We start from the raw sequence: 14,287 nt of genomic DNA, 5'->3' as shown, positions 1-14,287 counted from the left end.
CAAACTCAGACGGAGCTCTTAACAAAAGTTAAGTAATTTGCATTGTTTGTATGGGTAAATTTAATTATCATAAAAGCTCAACTAGCGAAATACAATTAAGTAGTATTACAATTTATTAGTATTACTTTTTAGATCAGCTTTTTTTTTTTTTTTTAAATAGGGCATATCAGCATGCACATGCTCTTCAAAACGTAGCGTTCAAGTAAGACTTTTTTCTGCATCATTTAATTTTTAAATAAGGAAGCATTAAATTGATGAAAATGCTTTTATAATGTAAAATTTTTTTTAAATAATTATGTTCTTTTGAACTTTCTAGCCATCAAAGGTTCATCATGGTATCCACACCTGTTTTAATAATAATAAGAAATGTTTCTGGAGCACCAAATCAGCACATTAAAATGATTTCTGAAAGATCATGTGACACTTAAGCTTGGAGTAATGATGCTAATAAATAGCATTTAGCATATTAAAATAGATAACTGTTATTTAAAATGATTTACTGTATTTCTGATCAAATAAATACAGATCAACTTTAACATTGAAAAAAACTTACTTAGTAAGATGTATACACACAATAAAAATATGAACTGAAAAATATGTGCCGATATTGTACTGATGGTGCATCTCTACTTAAAAAGGATCTGTTATTTTGTTAATGATGAAAGAATATTAATTCATCTTATTCCTATTATTCTTATCCTGAGGGATTTCTGGACAATCATCAAGGACAACAAAAGCATCATGTGAGTTTTGAGCTATGAAGTGTCCAAGTCTGATGGTGACCAAAAATGTGCAGTTTTTTTTTCTAAAGAGACTGCAGAGAAAAATACAGTGCCAGACTGAAAGTTTTTTGATTTTTCAGGAAAAAATAAAGAAATAAAAAATAAGCGGTCTAAAAGCTGTACTACCCCTCAATCTTCCTGACAAAACAATGAAAAGCCTCTGTTTCTAAAAGCACTGGTAGTCATCCGTGCATAAAAGCCATGAAGCCAACAATTACTCTTTAGTGTGGACAGCGACGCCAGTGTCAATATATAGGCTATAAAGACAAATGTGTTTTTGTCTTCAAAAGATGCATGAATGCTAACGTGGCAACGCTGGCACTATCTCCCATTTAATCACACTGAATGGCTTCATGACTCTGCCATGTGCTTTGCTCTATAGCCGAGGCTCCAATTCATCTCAAGATCAGGTTTTACAGGAGACTCAAAGAAGTAAAAACAAGCTGCTTTTCATAAGAGAAGCCTGTTTCTCGGTTGTACTTCACAACATATAATTTTGTTGAGAATCCATAATGTGCATCTTTCATCTTTATGGAATAAATCCCTCTGATGCAATCTGCCATCTATGAGACCGCCTCAACGTTTCAGCTATTGACACAGTCATGCATTTTGCTTCTCATTTCATGGACTCGAACCGATTCAGTTCAGGATAATGATCTTGACAGCCAAAGCATTCAAGATGTGCCACACTTCCTGTGCGCTGGGTTGCCGAGGTGTTGGGGATGGATTCCCCCTACTTTTCTCAGCTGATTGATGTGTGTGTGTGTCTGGACACCGAGAGGATAACGAATGCTTGTTACGGCTTCACTGTTGCCACCAAGCGACTGTCACATTTTAAGCAGCAGCCGACGGTATTAGCAGGAGCGAAGAAAGTAACTTCAGCGTGTTAGTAGCAGAGCGAGGCACTCCAGCACGACCATGGCAGTTAACAGATTCGTTAAAGAAGATTTGCTTCCGCAACTTTGTAAGCTGCACTGTTCTGAGGAGATACCAAATTTGGAGTCTTTCCCCTCCGTCCTTCTGCTGTGAGATTCTGAACAGAAAACACACACACACAAAAAATAACAAGAGAAAGAAATAGGGAGAAAGAGCCCTGGCAGGAAGCCCAGAGTGCAAGAGATTTGAAGCAAATCCCCCTGACGGCAGAGCGATGCATGGGCTGCTGGGAGATTTCAGGGTGGAGGGATGAAGAAGTGGTCTGGGGGTTAAAGGGGTGGGATGGGGACACTCTCCATCTAGTGACGCTTAATGGCTATGAGTCAATCAAAAAGAAAGAGTAAACATCCAAATGTCTTCGGTGCACTAAATTAAATCTAAGATGATTTACGGAGCAAGAGGAAGGCGAGACGGAGGACTGTTATATTGTAGATTGTGCATCTTTAAATAGTGCTTAAAATGCTTTTCAAACATAAAAACGGAAAGGGCCGTGGAGAGTGAAAGATGAGAGAGAGGTCACTGGTCGGTTAATTTCAACGATGCTGCAGCAGGCGACTGATTGCTGCTACATGACAGACAGAGACAAAAAAAAAAAAAGATAGGCAGAAGTACAGAAAAAGAAGTGCTCCCTTTGGAGAAACCAAACGCAACTGTGCAGTTACAAGATTTCCTATGAAATGCATTTTTCATGAGTAATTAACAGCTGTTGGTGCACGTCTCTGAACGGCAGGTGCTTCGCTGACTGCAAACCTACCGAACAACGCATCCCCACGCCTCAGTTAAGTGCTGTACATCACAGCTTAAATCAGTGCACCAAAGAGAAGAGCCCTAGCGAGCTGCCTACCTTGATCAAACACATCCAAGATGCAATCTAGGTAGGTGGCACACTAGGTTTCCAAACACAGCCGGAGTTAGCAGTACGCATGTTTGCACAAGACAGCTCCTGGCTCCCGTCACCTGAAAGAACCTCTAAAACATTTACAACCAAAGAGCTTCTGCAATATGGCATGTTTGTTGCAGGCTGACAGACCTGGCAACCCTGCTGTGGATGCACCGATCGGAACGGCAAAGAAAAAGACGAGAGATAAATTCGTACCTGTTGTCATTCAGCTGTGTGTATCTGGGCTGAGGGTCCGGATCTCTGTCATTCACATCATAACTGGCATCAGGATCCTAAAAATAGAATATAGCATAAATCAAAAAGATCATATTGCAACACTCAACCTTAGCTTTTGTGCGGTCACTGAGAAATGCACTGAATTTGATCTTGCATTGCTTGGATGCACACCTACCAAGACGGCATTATAAGACATTTCATATGAATTTGAATATTCAATTTAAGGATGTGCACAACCACATATTTTAATAATTAAGCACTTCTAGGTATAATTAGACCAATACTGGGTCATGTCCACAACACCAATATGCTTCTTAAGTAGCAAACTGTCTGCTGATATGAATTCAATTCATAGAGAGGCTTGAGGTAAAATGCCACAAACCCCTGAGACACCTGAGGCAAGAACGATTTAAGCAGAAAGCATTCTGGGATAGAATGTATAATAAGGCTGAACAGAAATGTTCGGTAACCCCAACTACCTCATGAAGCCACTGTGAAGAGTCTAATTTCTATGCAAAACCAGGTATTAAGCAAAGTTTTAATAATCCTGACTGTATTACTGAAACCACATTTTTACCGTGCTTTAACGGCAAATTATGTATTACTGAATCAGAGCATTAAGAATTCAGTGAACCAGAAATGTACAAAATTACATATTATCAAAATCGACTAGTAAGTGGGCCATATGAGTGACTCATCAATGTTAATGAAGCCCTGTATAATTAGGCTGATTTAGGGTCATGTCTGCCACACGCATATCAGATGCATTTCTTTTGGGCCGCTCATATAATACGTGTTCAGACAGAGTGAAATGACATGCAACAGAGCGTTCGGAGACATTTTTGATGTGACGGTGTCCATTTGCCAATGATTAAAAATAGCGCTGACTGCACAGCCCTTCTGATACATTCCATTCATAATGCTTTGACAAAATATAAATTCATAATCAAAGACAAATTTGTTTTTCAAGAGGTGTTTAGATGGCTACAGCAGCATTGCAAATTTATTCCCTTTAATGTACTACTGTTAAAACAAAGACAACACAACACAAATACTTGTCCACATTACTGACTGACTATTACATTCATTGCTTATAAAGACTGTGTAGGTAGGCAGCTCAGGTTTGGAAAGTCAATACATTAATTATAAATGACAACGTCAATGTCAGTGAATTAATAATAAATGCCTGAAGAATTACAGAAAATCTTACATTTGCAAACACTATTTATCTTAACTCATAAATATTTGTATATGAAATAAAAGGTCAAAAAAATCAGTTTTGCTTCAGAAATATTTTGCCTTATTTTAATGCATTTGGTACATCCATAATTTGTGATAATTGATTGATCACAACACAAATATATTTTTCAATGCATGTACAATTTCTGAGGCATATCAAATGATTTATAACAAGCCTCTTATTAAGATTTTAGTCAAAAAGTGTTTATTTCAGTAAAGTAAGTTATACCAACGTATTACATTTAAATGTACACTACCATTCAAATCTTTGAAGTTTAGGGTTAATACGATTATTTGATGTTTTAGTCTCTTGGTTTGCATTTCTTTGAACAAAATACAGGAAAAACATTTTCATTTTAAAATATGACCAAAAGTTAAAACAACTATTTTGTATCTTAATTTTAAAATGTAACTTATGCACGCTATGGTAAAGCGGAGTTTTCAGCATCATTACGCCAGTCTTAAGTGTCACATGATCCTTCAGAAACCATTCTGATATGCTAATTTGGTGCTCAAGAATAATTTATTTTTGTTATTTAAAAAACAACATTATAAATACTTTACTGTCCCTTCTGATCAATTAAATATATCCTTGCTAAATAACAGTATACATTTAATTAACATATAACATAAGTGACCACAAAGTCTCGATATACTGTATTTTTCGGACTATAAGTCGCACCTGAGTATAAGTCGCATCAGTCCAAAAATACGTCATGATGAGGAAAAAAACATATATAAGTAGCACTGGACTATAAATCACATTTATTTAGAACCTCTCGCGGCTGTAGACGGTAATGTTTTCTCTTGGTTCATTTCTCTTGGTTCATGTCAAATTAATTTTGATAAATAAGTCGCACCTGAATATAAGTCGCAGCACCAGCCAAACTATGAAAAAAAGTGTGACTTATAGTCCGGAAAATATGGTATATTAATCAGTCATATAAATACCATTGCTCACTCATTGCTTAAAATGTACAGTTTGTGTAAAAGGATGACTCACATAGTTTCTCGCTAGATCGGGGTGATCTTTCTCAACGCCGTCATCTAGAATGGTCACGACTACTCCTTTTCCTGTGAAGCCCTGGGCCCAAGCCTCCTTCACATTCAGGTCTCCATGACTGGGGTTGTACTGCAAGAAAATTGATTTTTTCATCAATAAGTCAAGATTTTACATGCAAGTTTACTGGTGCCAGATTCCTCAGTTCTTTATTTCCCTTCAGCAAAGGCAAATATCGGATTCTGTAAAGCTCCCGTGTGCAGAACACAAGCCCTCAGAGCCATTCTGGGAGGGGAGAGTTAACAGAGTCTTTGACCAAGACCTCCCAGTAGAGGAAAGCACACCTACAGTACTTTACACACACACACACACACTGAATTTTTACCCTTGCCAGTGAGAAAGGCCCAGCCGCAGGAGCTAATGCTAATGAAAGATGACTGCTCACACAGTCACATGCTTTTTCCTCCCAGATGTCATCCTGTCGGCAGGATGATCCCAGAAGGTGTGGAAACTCATTCCTTTTAACCTGACAGCTTTTTCCCCAGTGAAGTTCTTGTCCTATCTCCTTCTCTCGCTCTATTTCATTTCCTCACACTTTGCGTTTTGCTCAACACCGTCGGTTAAAACGCCACAGCTGAATATTTCCTTCAATGCAAGAAAGAAGAACATTAAACGTAAATGTGGAAATTGGGCGCAGAAACACAATGAAAAACTTAAACTGGCCCATCTTCAGATAACTGCCCCCTTCGCGACCTTCTCTCCCCCTGACAAAAAGCATAAAAATAAGCAGACAGAATCAAATTGCTCATCGTTCTATGTTGCTTCTTCAGAGTAAACAACTTAAAAAGCATTCATTCCCTTGTCAACAATGATACAATCACCATTTTCTGGTACAAAAGCACAAAAGTGTGTGTGTTTCGGGGTAATGTTTGACAGTAGCACGTACAGATGTGGCTTAAAGAGGTTGTGAAGGAGCCGAAACTTTAACAGATTAGCATGCTAATGGAGAATGGCAGCTCTGGCGTTTGTTTTGTCATCCGTGGCCTAGGATGCTCTCTGGTCGTTCGGTTCACACATTAATATGTTTTGGACTAGGACTCATGCTCTGAATACCGAACAGAGCTTTAAAAGCAGTTACGCAAACAAACATTTGAAGGCACGCCGGTGCGAGCGAGTATTCAAGCATACACCCACACATACTCATTATTTGGTGTAAGTTTTGTATAAACTCGGTGAGTCAGACTCATTCTGAATCTGTCATCACTTAATAAAATGATTTAAACAGATTCGGCGAAGGTTAATATGATGTTGTGCCTTCTCTGTCAGTGAACGTGACTGTCAATACATTAGCTCACTTCGTTTTCGGTTTGTTGTCTGCGTGTGCGTGCAGGTCTCAAGACTAACCTGAATAACAGATAGTTATATATCCATGCCTTATTTACACCACTGTTTGATTTGACAACAACATTTGCAACTGTGTGATGTATTTCAGAGTGGAACAGAATATTCCTCAGAAATAATGTAGGGTGGGTGTTGTCCACTGTGATTTGAAATAAACAACACATTAGGCTGTAGTACTATCTGCCTTCTTTTCATTCTATGAAAAAAATATGATAGAAATCTGAATTGCTATTGTAATATTGAAATATGGTTTATTTTTGTCTATATCTACACTACCAATCAATGTTTGACTTTTAAAAAAAGTATTTTATGCTCACCAAAGCTGCATTTATTTGATTAATAACTAATGTAGTCTTCTATATCACTTAAAAAACATTATCAAAATGTCTTGACTGTACATGTAAAAACCTTTTTTGTCATTTTTGATCAATTTATTGAATCCCTTTTGGATAAAAGTCTTAATATCTTTCATAACATCTTACTGACTTTCGAACACTATCTATTATAACTTAGTGTAGTCAAAAATCTGACTCACAGTCTAATTCATTTGATAAAAAAGGCAACTTTTTTAATGCATACATTTAACACAAGTTAACTTTGATTTTAATTTATAATAATTTCATGGATAAATGATTCTTCTCCCAAACAAATGTGATCCAGTGCAGTACTATGCATAGACTGTTCACCCAAAAACTTTTTTTTGTTCACCCAATGCTTTTTGGACCCAGTCCGCTTTAACAGTTTTAAATACTTTGTACTTTGCACAAAGAAAATCACAGATTTATAAGGGCATGAAAGTGAATGCATGATGACAGAATTTTCAGTTTTGAGTGAACTACCCTTATAATCTCTCTATATTAGTTCATAAGGCATGTATTCTCTTTTTGTGCTAATCAGACTTGATTTATGTGGTTAGATGATTTTTTTTCAAGTTCTACTTCAGTACACCTCAGAGATGACATTCAGTTTATTTAATGTTACTTTAATGGAAGCTGAAAAGGTTCTCTTTTGACCTCTTTGGCTGTTGTCGCCAATCAGATTCACCCGGTAGTCTTGGTTAGGTCAGAAAAGTTGTTTCAGATGCTGAGAAAGCTTCTATATTGTGATGACAAATTCAGAAAAACATTTCTGTCCTTTAGAATAGCATGCACTGATGTATCATTCACAATAATAGGAGAGACATATAATAACCAAGCAAAAAAGGATCAATTCCAATGTCAACTTGAGACTGTGTAAGCACACAGAATACTGTTTATATATTTCAAAACAGACATGGGGGAATTAGAGCGGGAAAGAATCAGAGAGAATGAGAAAGCTCACAGATCAAGGGCGGACTCCTTTCCACTGTAGAAGCGCTTTAGACGCATTGCATTCAAAAGCTCAATGTACAGCCACAATATAAATACATACAATAGCTTTTTACCTACCAGGTACCACTGCTGGGGGAACTTTGGATCGGTGGGTTCAATATGAATGTCTCTCTTGTGTCTTCGCTTGGCAATCTGCTGCTCTGCCCAAATCACCTGAACACACACACACACACACACACACAGAATAGAGGAAATATCTCAAATATTACACACCTACATCCTTGTAAATCACACATCTCAATTTCCACCTTTAACCAGGGATGTACGTCTCTTCTGCACAGCTTGTCCTAGCACTAAAAATATCGACATTTCACACTAACCCATGGTGTGCTTTTCAGGCTGCTTTTTTATAGTGTTTCATTTAGCTGTGTATGTGTGTGTGCGTGAAAAACAAGTTTCATCTGAAAATGAAAGTAGCTTCTCGACTACAAATCTGCAATGAAAAGTGAGAGATTTCATATAAACTCAAACATTTCTCATCCAATTCCTCCCAGATCAAGTGATCTGAGTAATTCCCTCCACCCTGATGTACTCTTGCTGTATGTTGATGGCTGACTCATTTGTGGCTAGTTTTATATATGGGAATTTTAGTGGAAAGACAAACACTTACATGAAACATCACTAAGAACTGAATTAAGTCTATTGATCTATGAAAGAGCTACCTCTGAGCAATAACAAATGTTTTTGCATTATGACATGGACATGGCTAACATACAGTGCATACACATTAACATTCGCATCGGAGGTTTTAGCAGCGGAGGCTGAAATCTAATCAGGAACCAGACACTTATTGATGTATGAAGTGCTCTCTCTGCAAAACAATGGTTTTAAATGAGCTTAAAGGTCCACAGGGCCCCTGACTCATATACAGCATTCATTTTACTCTTTTCAAGGGGATGACCAGAGAGCCCACTGATTAAAGTGATTAAGTCTTGCCTCTTTTCATTCTTATGTCCATTCTATCGCTCTGATAGGATAGAAAACCATTCTTTCTTGGAGAAGACACATGTACACCAGTTTGGCATTTCAGCACAAAGCATTGTTTATATAATTACATGTGTGCTTGGAGGGTGTAATTTAGGAGGTTGTGTCAGAGGGATGAAAACTAACCATCTCTTGGTTAATGAATGGGTGAGTTGTGCTCTGAAAAACAACATACATATACAAGTCGAGACACCTTTATATTGCCTTGAACTCTGCACAGTATCGACTGCACATACTACACACTGTCCAATTTGCAACGTCTTTTTTTCATGAATCAATTAAACTGACTGACAAATCAAACATGTAGATGGTCTGAATAATGAATAGAATCAGTCAGCTAATTTCCACAAATAGCCGTTTTTATTAACGTGCGAACGTTAAATTAAATTCATTTGAATAACTTTTTGTTCATGTGATAATGATGGATATGTTAAACATCAAAGATTACTGAAAAGAGGTGCCCTACCAAAGAAAGAGGAGGTGCAACCAAAAATCTAAAAGCCATGTCAGTTAGAAAAGGTTGCAGCACTCGCTCTTGAAGAGATCAAATCTTTATTGGTTAAAATGATGTTTCGACCATAATCAAGGCCTTCAGCAGACATGTCCCTTGATAATGGCTGAAACGTTATTTTAACCAATAAAGTCTTGATCGTTTTAAGAGTGAGTGTTGCACCTATTTTAATGGTGCTTTCACACTGGCACTTTTAGTGAGCACCCGGGTTCGAGTGATGTTAGAGTTCAGTTCGTTTGGATGAGGTGAACGCTGTCTTCCGAACTCGGGTGCCCACCCGCGAACCATACCCGAGTCAAATTAAAAAGGATGGTCTGGGGTGCGGTTCATGTGAACTCTGGTACAGTTCACTGCTGATGTGAACACAATCGTACTAAATTGCAGAAGTGAATGACTATCAATGACTTATTATTTTATAAAAATGTGTGTTTGTGTGTTTCACTCACTTTCCTGAGGAGCAGCAAACGGAGTTTTATATCTCATTTCTGTATGTCTTCAATGTTCTTTAGATCATCTGCAGTACATTCGTAAGACAGACGTGAGTGCTGTTATGAAACAAAAAACGAACTTTGAAAACAAAACGAACGGTTCAAAAACGTTAATATATTAAAGTGCAGAGCTAATGTTATGAATTTGGTGTCTTCTCCTGCACCGCCGTTATTAAGCAACGATGTAAACAGCTGCTGACTTGATGACGCAAACGAACCGCGTTTTGGACCCAAATAAAATAATATGAGCGCAGTCCAACTGATGCTAGCTGTTTTATTTATATAGATATATATAATTTAGGCAAGGCAAGGTAAGGCAAGTATATGTATATATAAGGCAAGTATATGTATATATAATTCTGTAAAAACATTAACACTGAAATATTATTGCAATTTAAAATAACTTTTTTGACATGCTTTAACTCTTTTAATGTTTTTAAATATTTATTCTTGTTATGGAAAACTGTTATAATAATAATAAAAAATAATAAAATGTAGTAAACAATATTTTTTGTCTGTGTCATGACAACAGGAGCCGACTCGCATGACCATGTGACAATGTAATGCGGTTCAAACTAAACCAAAGGCTCATCTTTTAGAAACACTGAGCTAAAATCTTTCAGTGTAGTAATACAGTAACGTAGCAAGGGTTCACAGCTAGTGTTCTGCTGAAAGATGAGAGTGATTCACACAAACACGCACGTACACACACACACATGTACGCTTGAAATCCTCCGAGTGAGTCGTCCTTTACGCCCTTGTTTTGCAGTAATGCCAGCGCTGGGCTAAATTTATCTCTAAAACAGCAAATGTGGAGCAAGGCCAGGTCAGATTTGGAGGAAGAATGCGTTTCCTGTGCCATTCACCTCTTGCTGCACTTCGTCCCTTGGCAAACTTCTGAGAAGTCCACTTTGACTTTTTGCGAGCGAATGAAATTCTGGTTAGCGAGGGAGAAGACGATCACGTACCTACATTCAATATTGTATAAATTCCGGTCGCTGGAGGGAATGTGCTTACAAGCGGCAGCCTTCAGAAATCTGCTTCATTAGCATAAAACCGTGCTGACCTCGGAATGCAGAGCAGGCGATGCATGTGTGTGTGTTTGTGTGTTGTACGCGTGAGGCTTGTGCCAAAATGAACCCTGGCAACAAGAATGCCTGACCCGCCGCAACAGACACAGGCCCAGAGCTGAACCCTGATGCTTCTAGCCTTGCATAAATAGAGGCTAGCACACAAGGGGAGCAGCAATCCTGCTTGTATCTTCCCCTTTCTCGTTTTCCGCTGTCATGGATCAGCATTAGGAGTCATTGGGTCTTTTAGCTGGGGTCTTGTGGGCAGGTGGAGTCTGGGAGGGCATCAGTATTAGTCCTGTAGTTGGATCTCAGAGTGTGCATGGAGTTTTAACTAGTGTCTGAAGCTTCAGAGAGTGAAGATAAGAGGCTTGTCAGCAGGAGATCTATGGAAGCCTGCAGCCAGCGGCCCAAATATGCAGTCGCTCGGGATGCCTGTGCTGCTCTCAGATAACTTATCGGCATAGCCAGAGTCCTGCACTTTAGTACTACCACACACACCAATAAAAATCACAGTCAACCCTCTGAGACTCTGGCTGAACTACTTTGTCATGGCATGCTAATGACCTCTCCTCCTCTCCTAATGTCTCATCTGTTCTCCATCCTTCTCATTTCTCTTTTTGCCTCAATCACTTCCTGCTTTGTCAGTTCCTCTGCTCTCTTGTCCCATTCCTTCCCGTCTCCTCACATCCTGTCTCTTATCTTTTCATATTTTCTCCTCTTATTTCATCTACAACCTTCTTGAGTTGTCACATCTCCTCTGGTCTCTTGTTGTCTCTTCTTCTTTCCTGTTGCCTGGTCTTATCCCACCTCTCGTCTCATCTCTTCACACTTTACTCCTTCCTTCCTTCTACTTTTTTCATCTTGTCTCCTCCCTCTCCTACTCTCATCTTGTGTCCTATTTTGTATCATCTATTCTTGCCCCCCCCCCCCCCCTCTATCTCCTCTTTTCCTCTGCCCACTTCTCCCGCTTTCTCATCTCCTGCTTCACATTTTCTTTTCTTGCCTCCATCTCTTTCATCTCATCCCTTCATGTTTTATCTGTTTCTCTCGTATCTTGTTTCTCGTTTTTATCTTGTCTCCTCCCGTCTGGTCTCCTATCCTGTCATAGTTCTCTTGTCCTCCAACTCTCCTCACATCTCCTTTCATTTCATCTCCAAAAATAAGAAGGGAGGGAACAGATGCGACAGTTGGAGTGGAGAGGAGATCCCACACAAACAGAGAAGAGAGGGGAAAAGAGGGCAGAAGAAAAGAGGAGATAGCAGTGAAGAGAAGAGTAGAAAAGAAAAGTGGTACAAGAAGAGAAATAGAGATAATCTCACATAGTCTCCTTTTCTCTTGTCTAGTTTCTTTTTTCCATTTCCTTTTATCTCTTCTCCTTTCCTGTCTTGTCTCTTCTCCTCTATTTCTCTCCTTACCCCACTTCTTTTCATCACTTCTCATCTCTCCATTGCTATCTCCTCTTTTCCTCTGCTCTCTTTACACAACTGTCTAATCTGTTCCTTCCCTTCTCATTTTTTCCTTCTTCTTTTCACCTTATATATTCTTTACCTCCCACTTCACTTCTCCACTTTGTCAACTGTACAGTCGTGTTTGTGAGTGACTCTCTTTACCTGTGGCTCGGTGTGCAGTCGGACATGAACCCCGCGATGGCCAGACAAAGACCTCCTCACCACACCCCTGTGCTGGAAATGATAATAATCCCCGAAAACCTGTGGACACACACAGAGGTGATATATTAGAGTGCTATTGCAAAGGAGTCGTGTCTTACCCACCGTACAAGGTCATATGATCTTACACTCCAGAGGGAAACACACTCATTAACTCCAGCACCTGCTCACAGACCAGGTCATCTCTCTCTCCAACACACACACACACACATGCGCGCGCTCGCATGCACACACACATTAAGGGCTGAGCAGCAAAGGTTCAGCCACATATATTTATCTCTTGAAGTTCTAATACAAAACCCAGAACAGAGCCACACACACACACACACAAACACACACACACACACAGTAAAAAGAACTCCCCACTGAGAGACAGATTCTTTGAAAATGATGAAAGGCAGGTTTTTTCATAACACACGCACATGGTGACAAGTTTGAAGTATTTCTTTACAATTTCAGGTACTATTAGCACACACAAAAAAAGAGCAAAATACAAGCATTTAAAAATGTCTAATGGCGAAATGAAGGAGGGATGGAGAAGAAAAGATCTAACTATCTTTTATTAATCTGATACACCGAAGCTTCAGTTCAGTAAAGCAGCACATAGAAGCAGAAACTTCCCTGTATCTGGAGCGCCACACACTGATGTGTGGGATCTGGTGCTTAGTTGGGCAGCTCATAACCTTGTGTACTTTGAGCTTGTGTGTGCGTATGTGAGAGAATCATGCCTCTATCATTAGTCATCTTCTTCTGTTCCCAGTAGAACGCTGAAAGCAACTTCTGGATGGCCAAAAACCCACACACTTCTTTCAGAAGTGACGTCAATGAATAGATCCTGCACTATACAGTCAAGGGTCTCCTTGCTAAAATGACGTCCATTTATCAAAACGCTTCCCTGCTGGGCTTCTGTTCCCCTGACGCTTCACTGCAGACGGCCTCTGGTTTCCTTTCCCGTCTCCGTCTCTCTCTCACTCTCCATGTCCGTGTGATCAATAACATGACCTCTGCTGCCATCATCTACTTGTCTCACTGAAACTACAGAGGTGTCCCCTGGGATCATACGGGGATGGAAATGCTTTCCGAAACCAGCAGGACTCAGCGTGAGTGTCTGAAGTGGGTAAATTGGGTAAAGTCGTGCCCGGTGTTCTGAAACCTTTCAGAAAAAAAATAAAGTCTCCTGGCCAAAGCAAATGAAGACTTTTGCTTAGCTGTCTCCAGGAAAGATCTCAACCAAGTCACAAACTGTGCCAGCTGTGGCCTGCAATCAAGTCAGAAACAAATTTCTAATTAAACTCTGCACATAACAATTCATGTGGGCTTTGATATTGATATTCATTTTACAGCTCTAAACTCTTACTTCATGTCAACCAGTGTTTGCTGAACCAACGAATATACAAAGTATACAAAGCAAAACAAATGATATCTTATCAGAGTTATGAGTTTGCAGTCTGACTTGAATGTGATGAGATAAACAGACCGGAAATAACACTAAAACAATGCATGCAATCTCCTCCACACAAAAACAAATAATACAACGTGGCCAGTGTAGTCCAATTCAAGAACAAATGACTCTTATGAGCAAGTTCCCTTTAATAAAACACTATTTTGAATAAAGTTCAATTGTGGGTTTGAATCTACTAACAAACTGCTACCTGAATCCATCAAAGAGATGCATTTTAAATAAATAAATATAAAACTAAAGAATTTAGATTTAGTATT

At 39.0% G+C, this 14,287-nt stretch overlaps 1 protein-coding gene across 1 annotated transcript in view; it reads right to left on the bottom strand.

Moving 5' to 3' along the window:
- Positions 1–14,287, bottom strand: part of furinb (furin (paired basic amino acid cleaving enzyme) b) — a 92,202-nt gene that overhangs the window by 33,257 nt on the left and 44,658 nt on the right. Inside the window, exons 3-6 of the mRNA XM_026263381.1 lie at positions 12,512–12,610; positions 7,903–7,998; positions 5,078–5,206; positions 2,815–2,891 (exon numbers count right to left, since the gene is read on the bottom strand). Coding sequence (XP_026119166.1) covers positions 2,815–2,891; positions 5,078–5,206; positions 7,903–7,998; positions 12,512–12,610 — 401 coding nt within the window. The remainder of the gene's footprint in view (positions 1–2,814; positions 2,892–5,077; positions 5,207–7,902; positions 7,999–12,511; positions 12,611–14,287) is intronic.

The sequence above is a fragment of the Carassius auratus genome, unplaced genomic scaffold, assembly GCF_003368295.1.
Source record: "Carassius auratus strain Wakin unplaced genomic scaffold, ASM336829v1 scaf_tig00216542, whole genome shotgun sequence".
Classification (NCBI taxonomy): Eukaryota; Metazoa; Chordata; class Actinopteri; order Cypriniformes; family Cyprinidae; genus Carassius; species Carassius auratus.
This window is presented reverse-complemented; position numbering and strand designations above follow the sequence as displayed.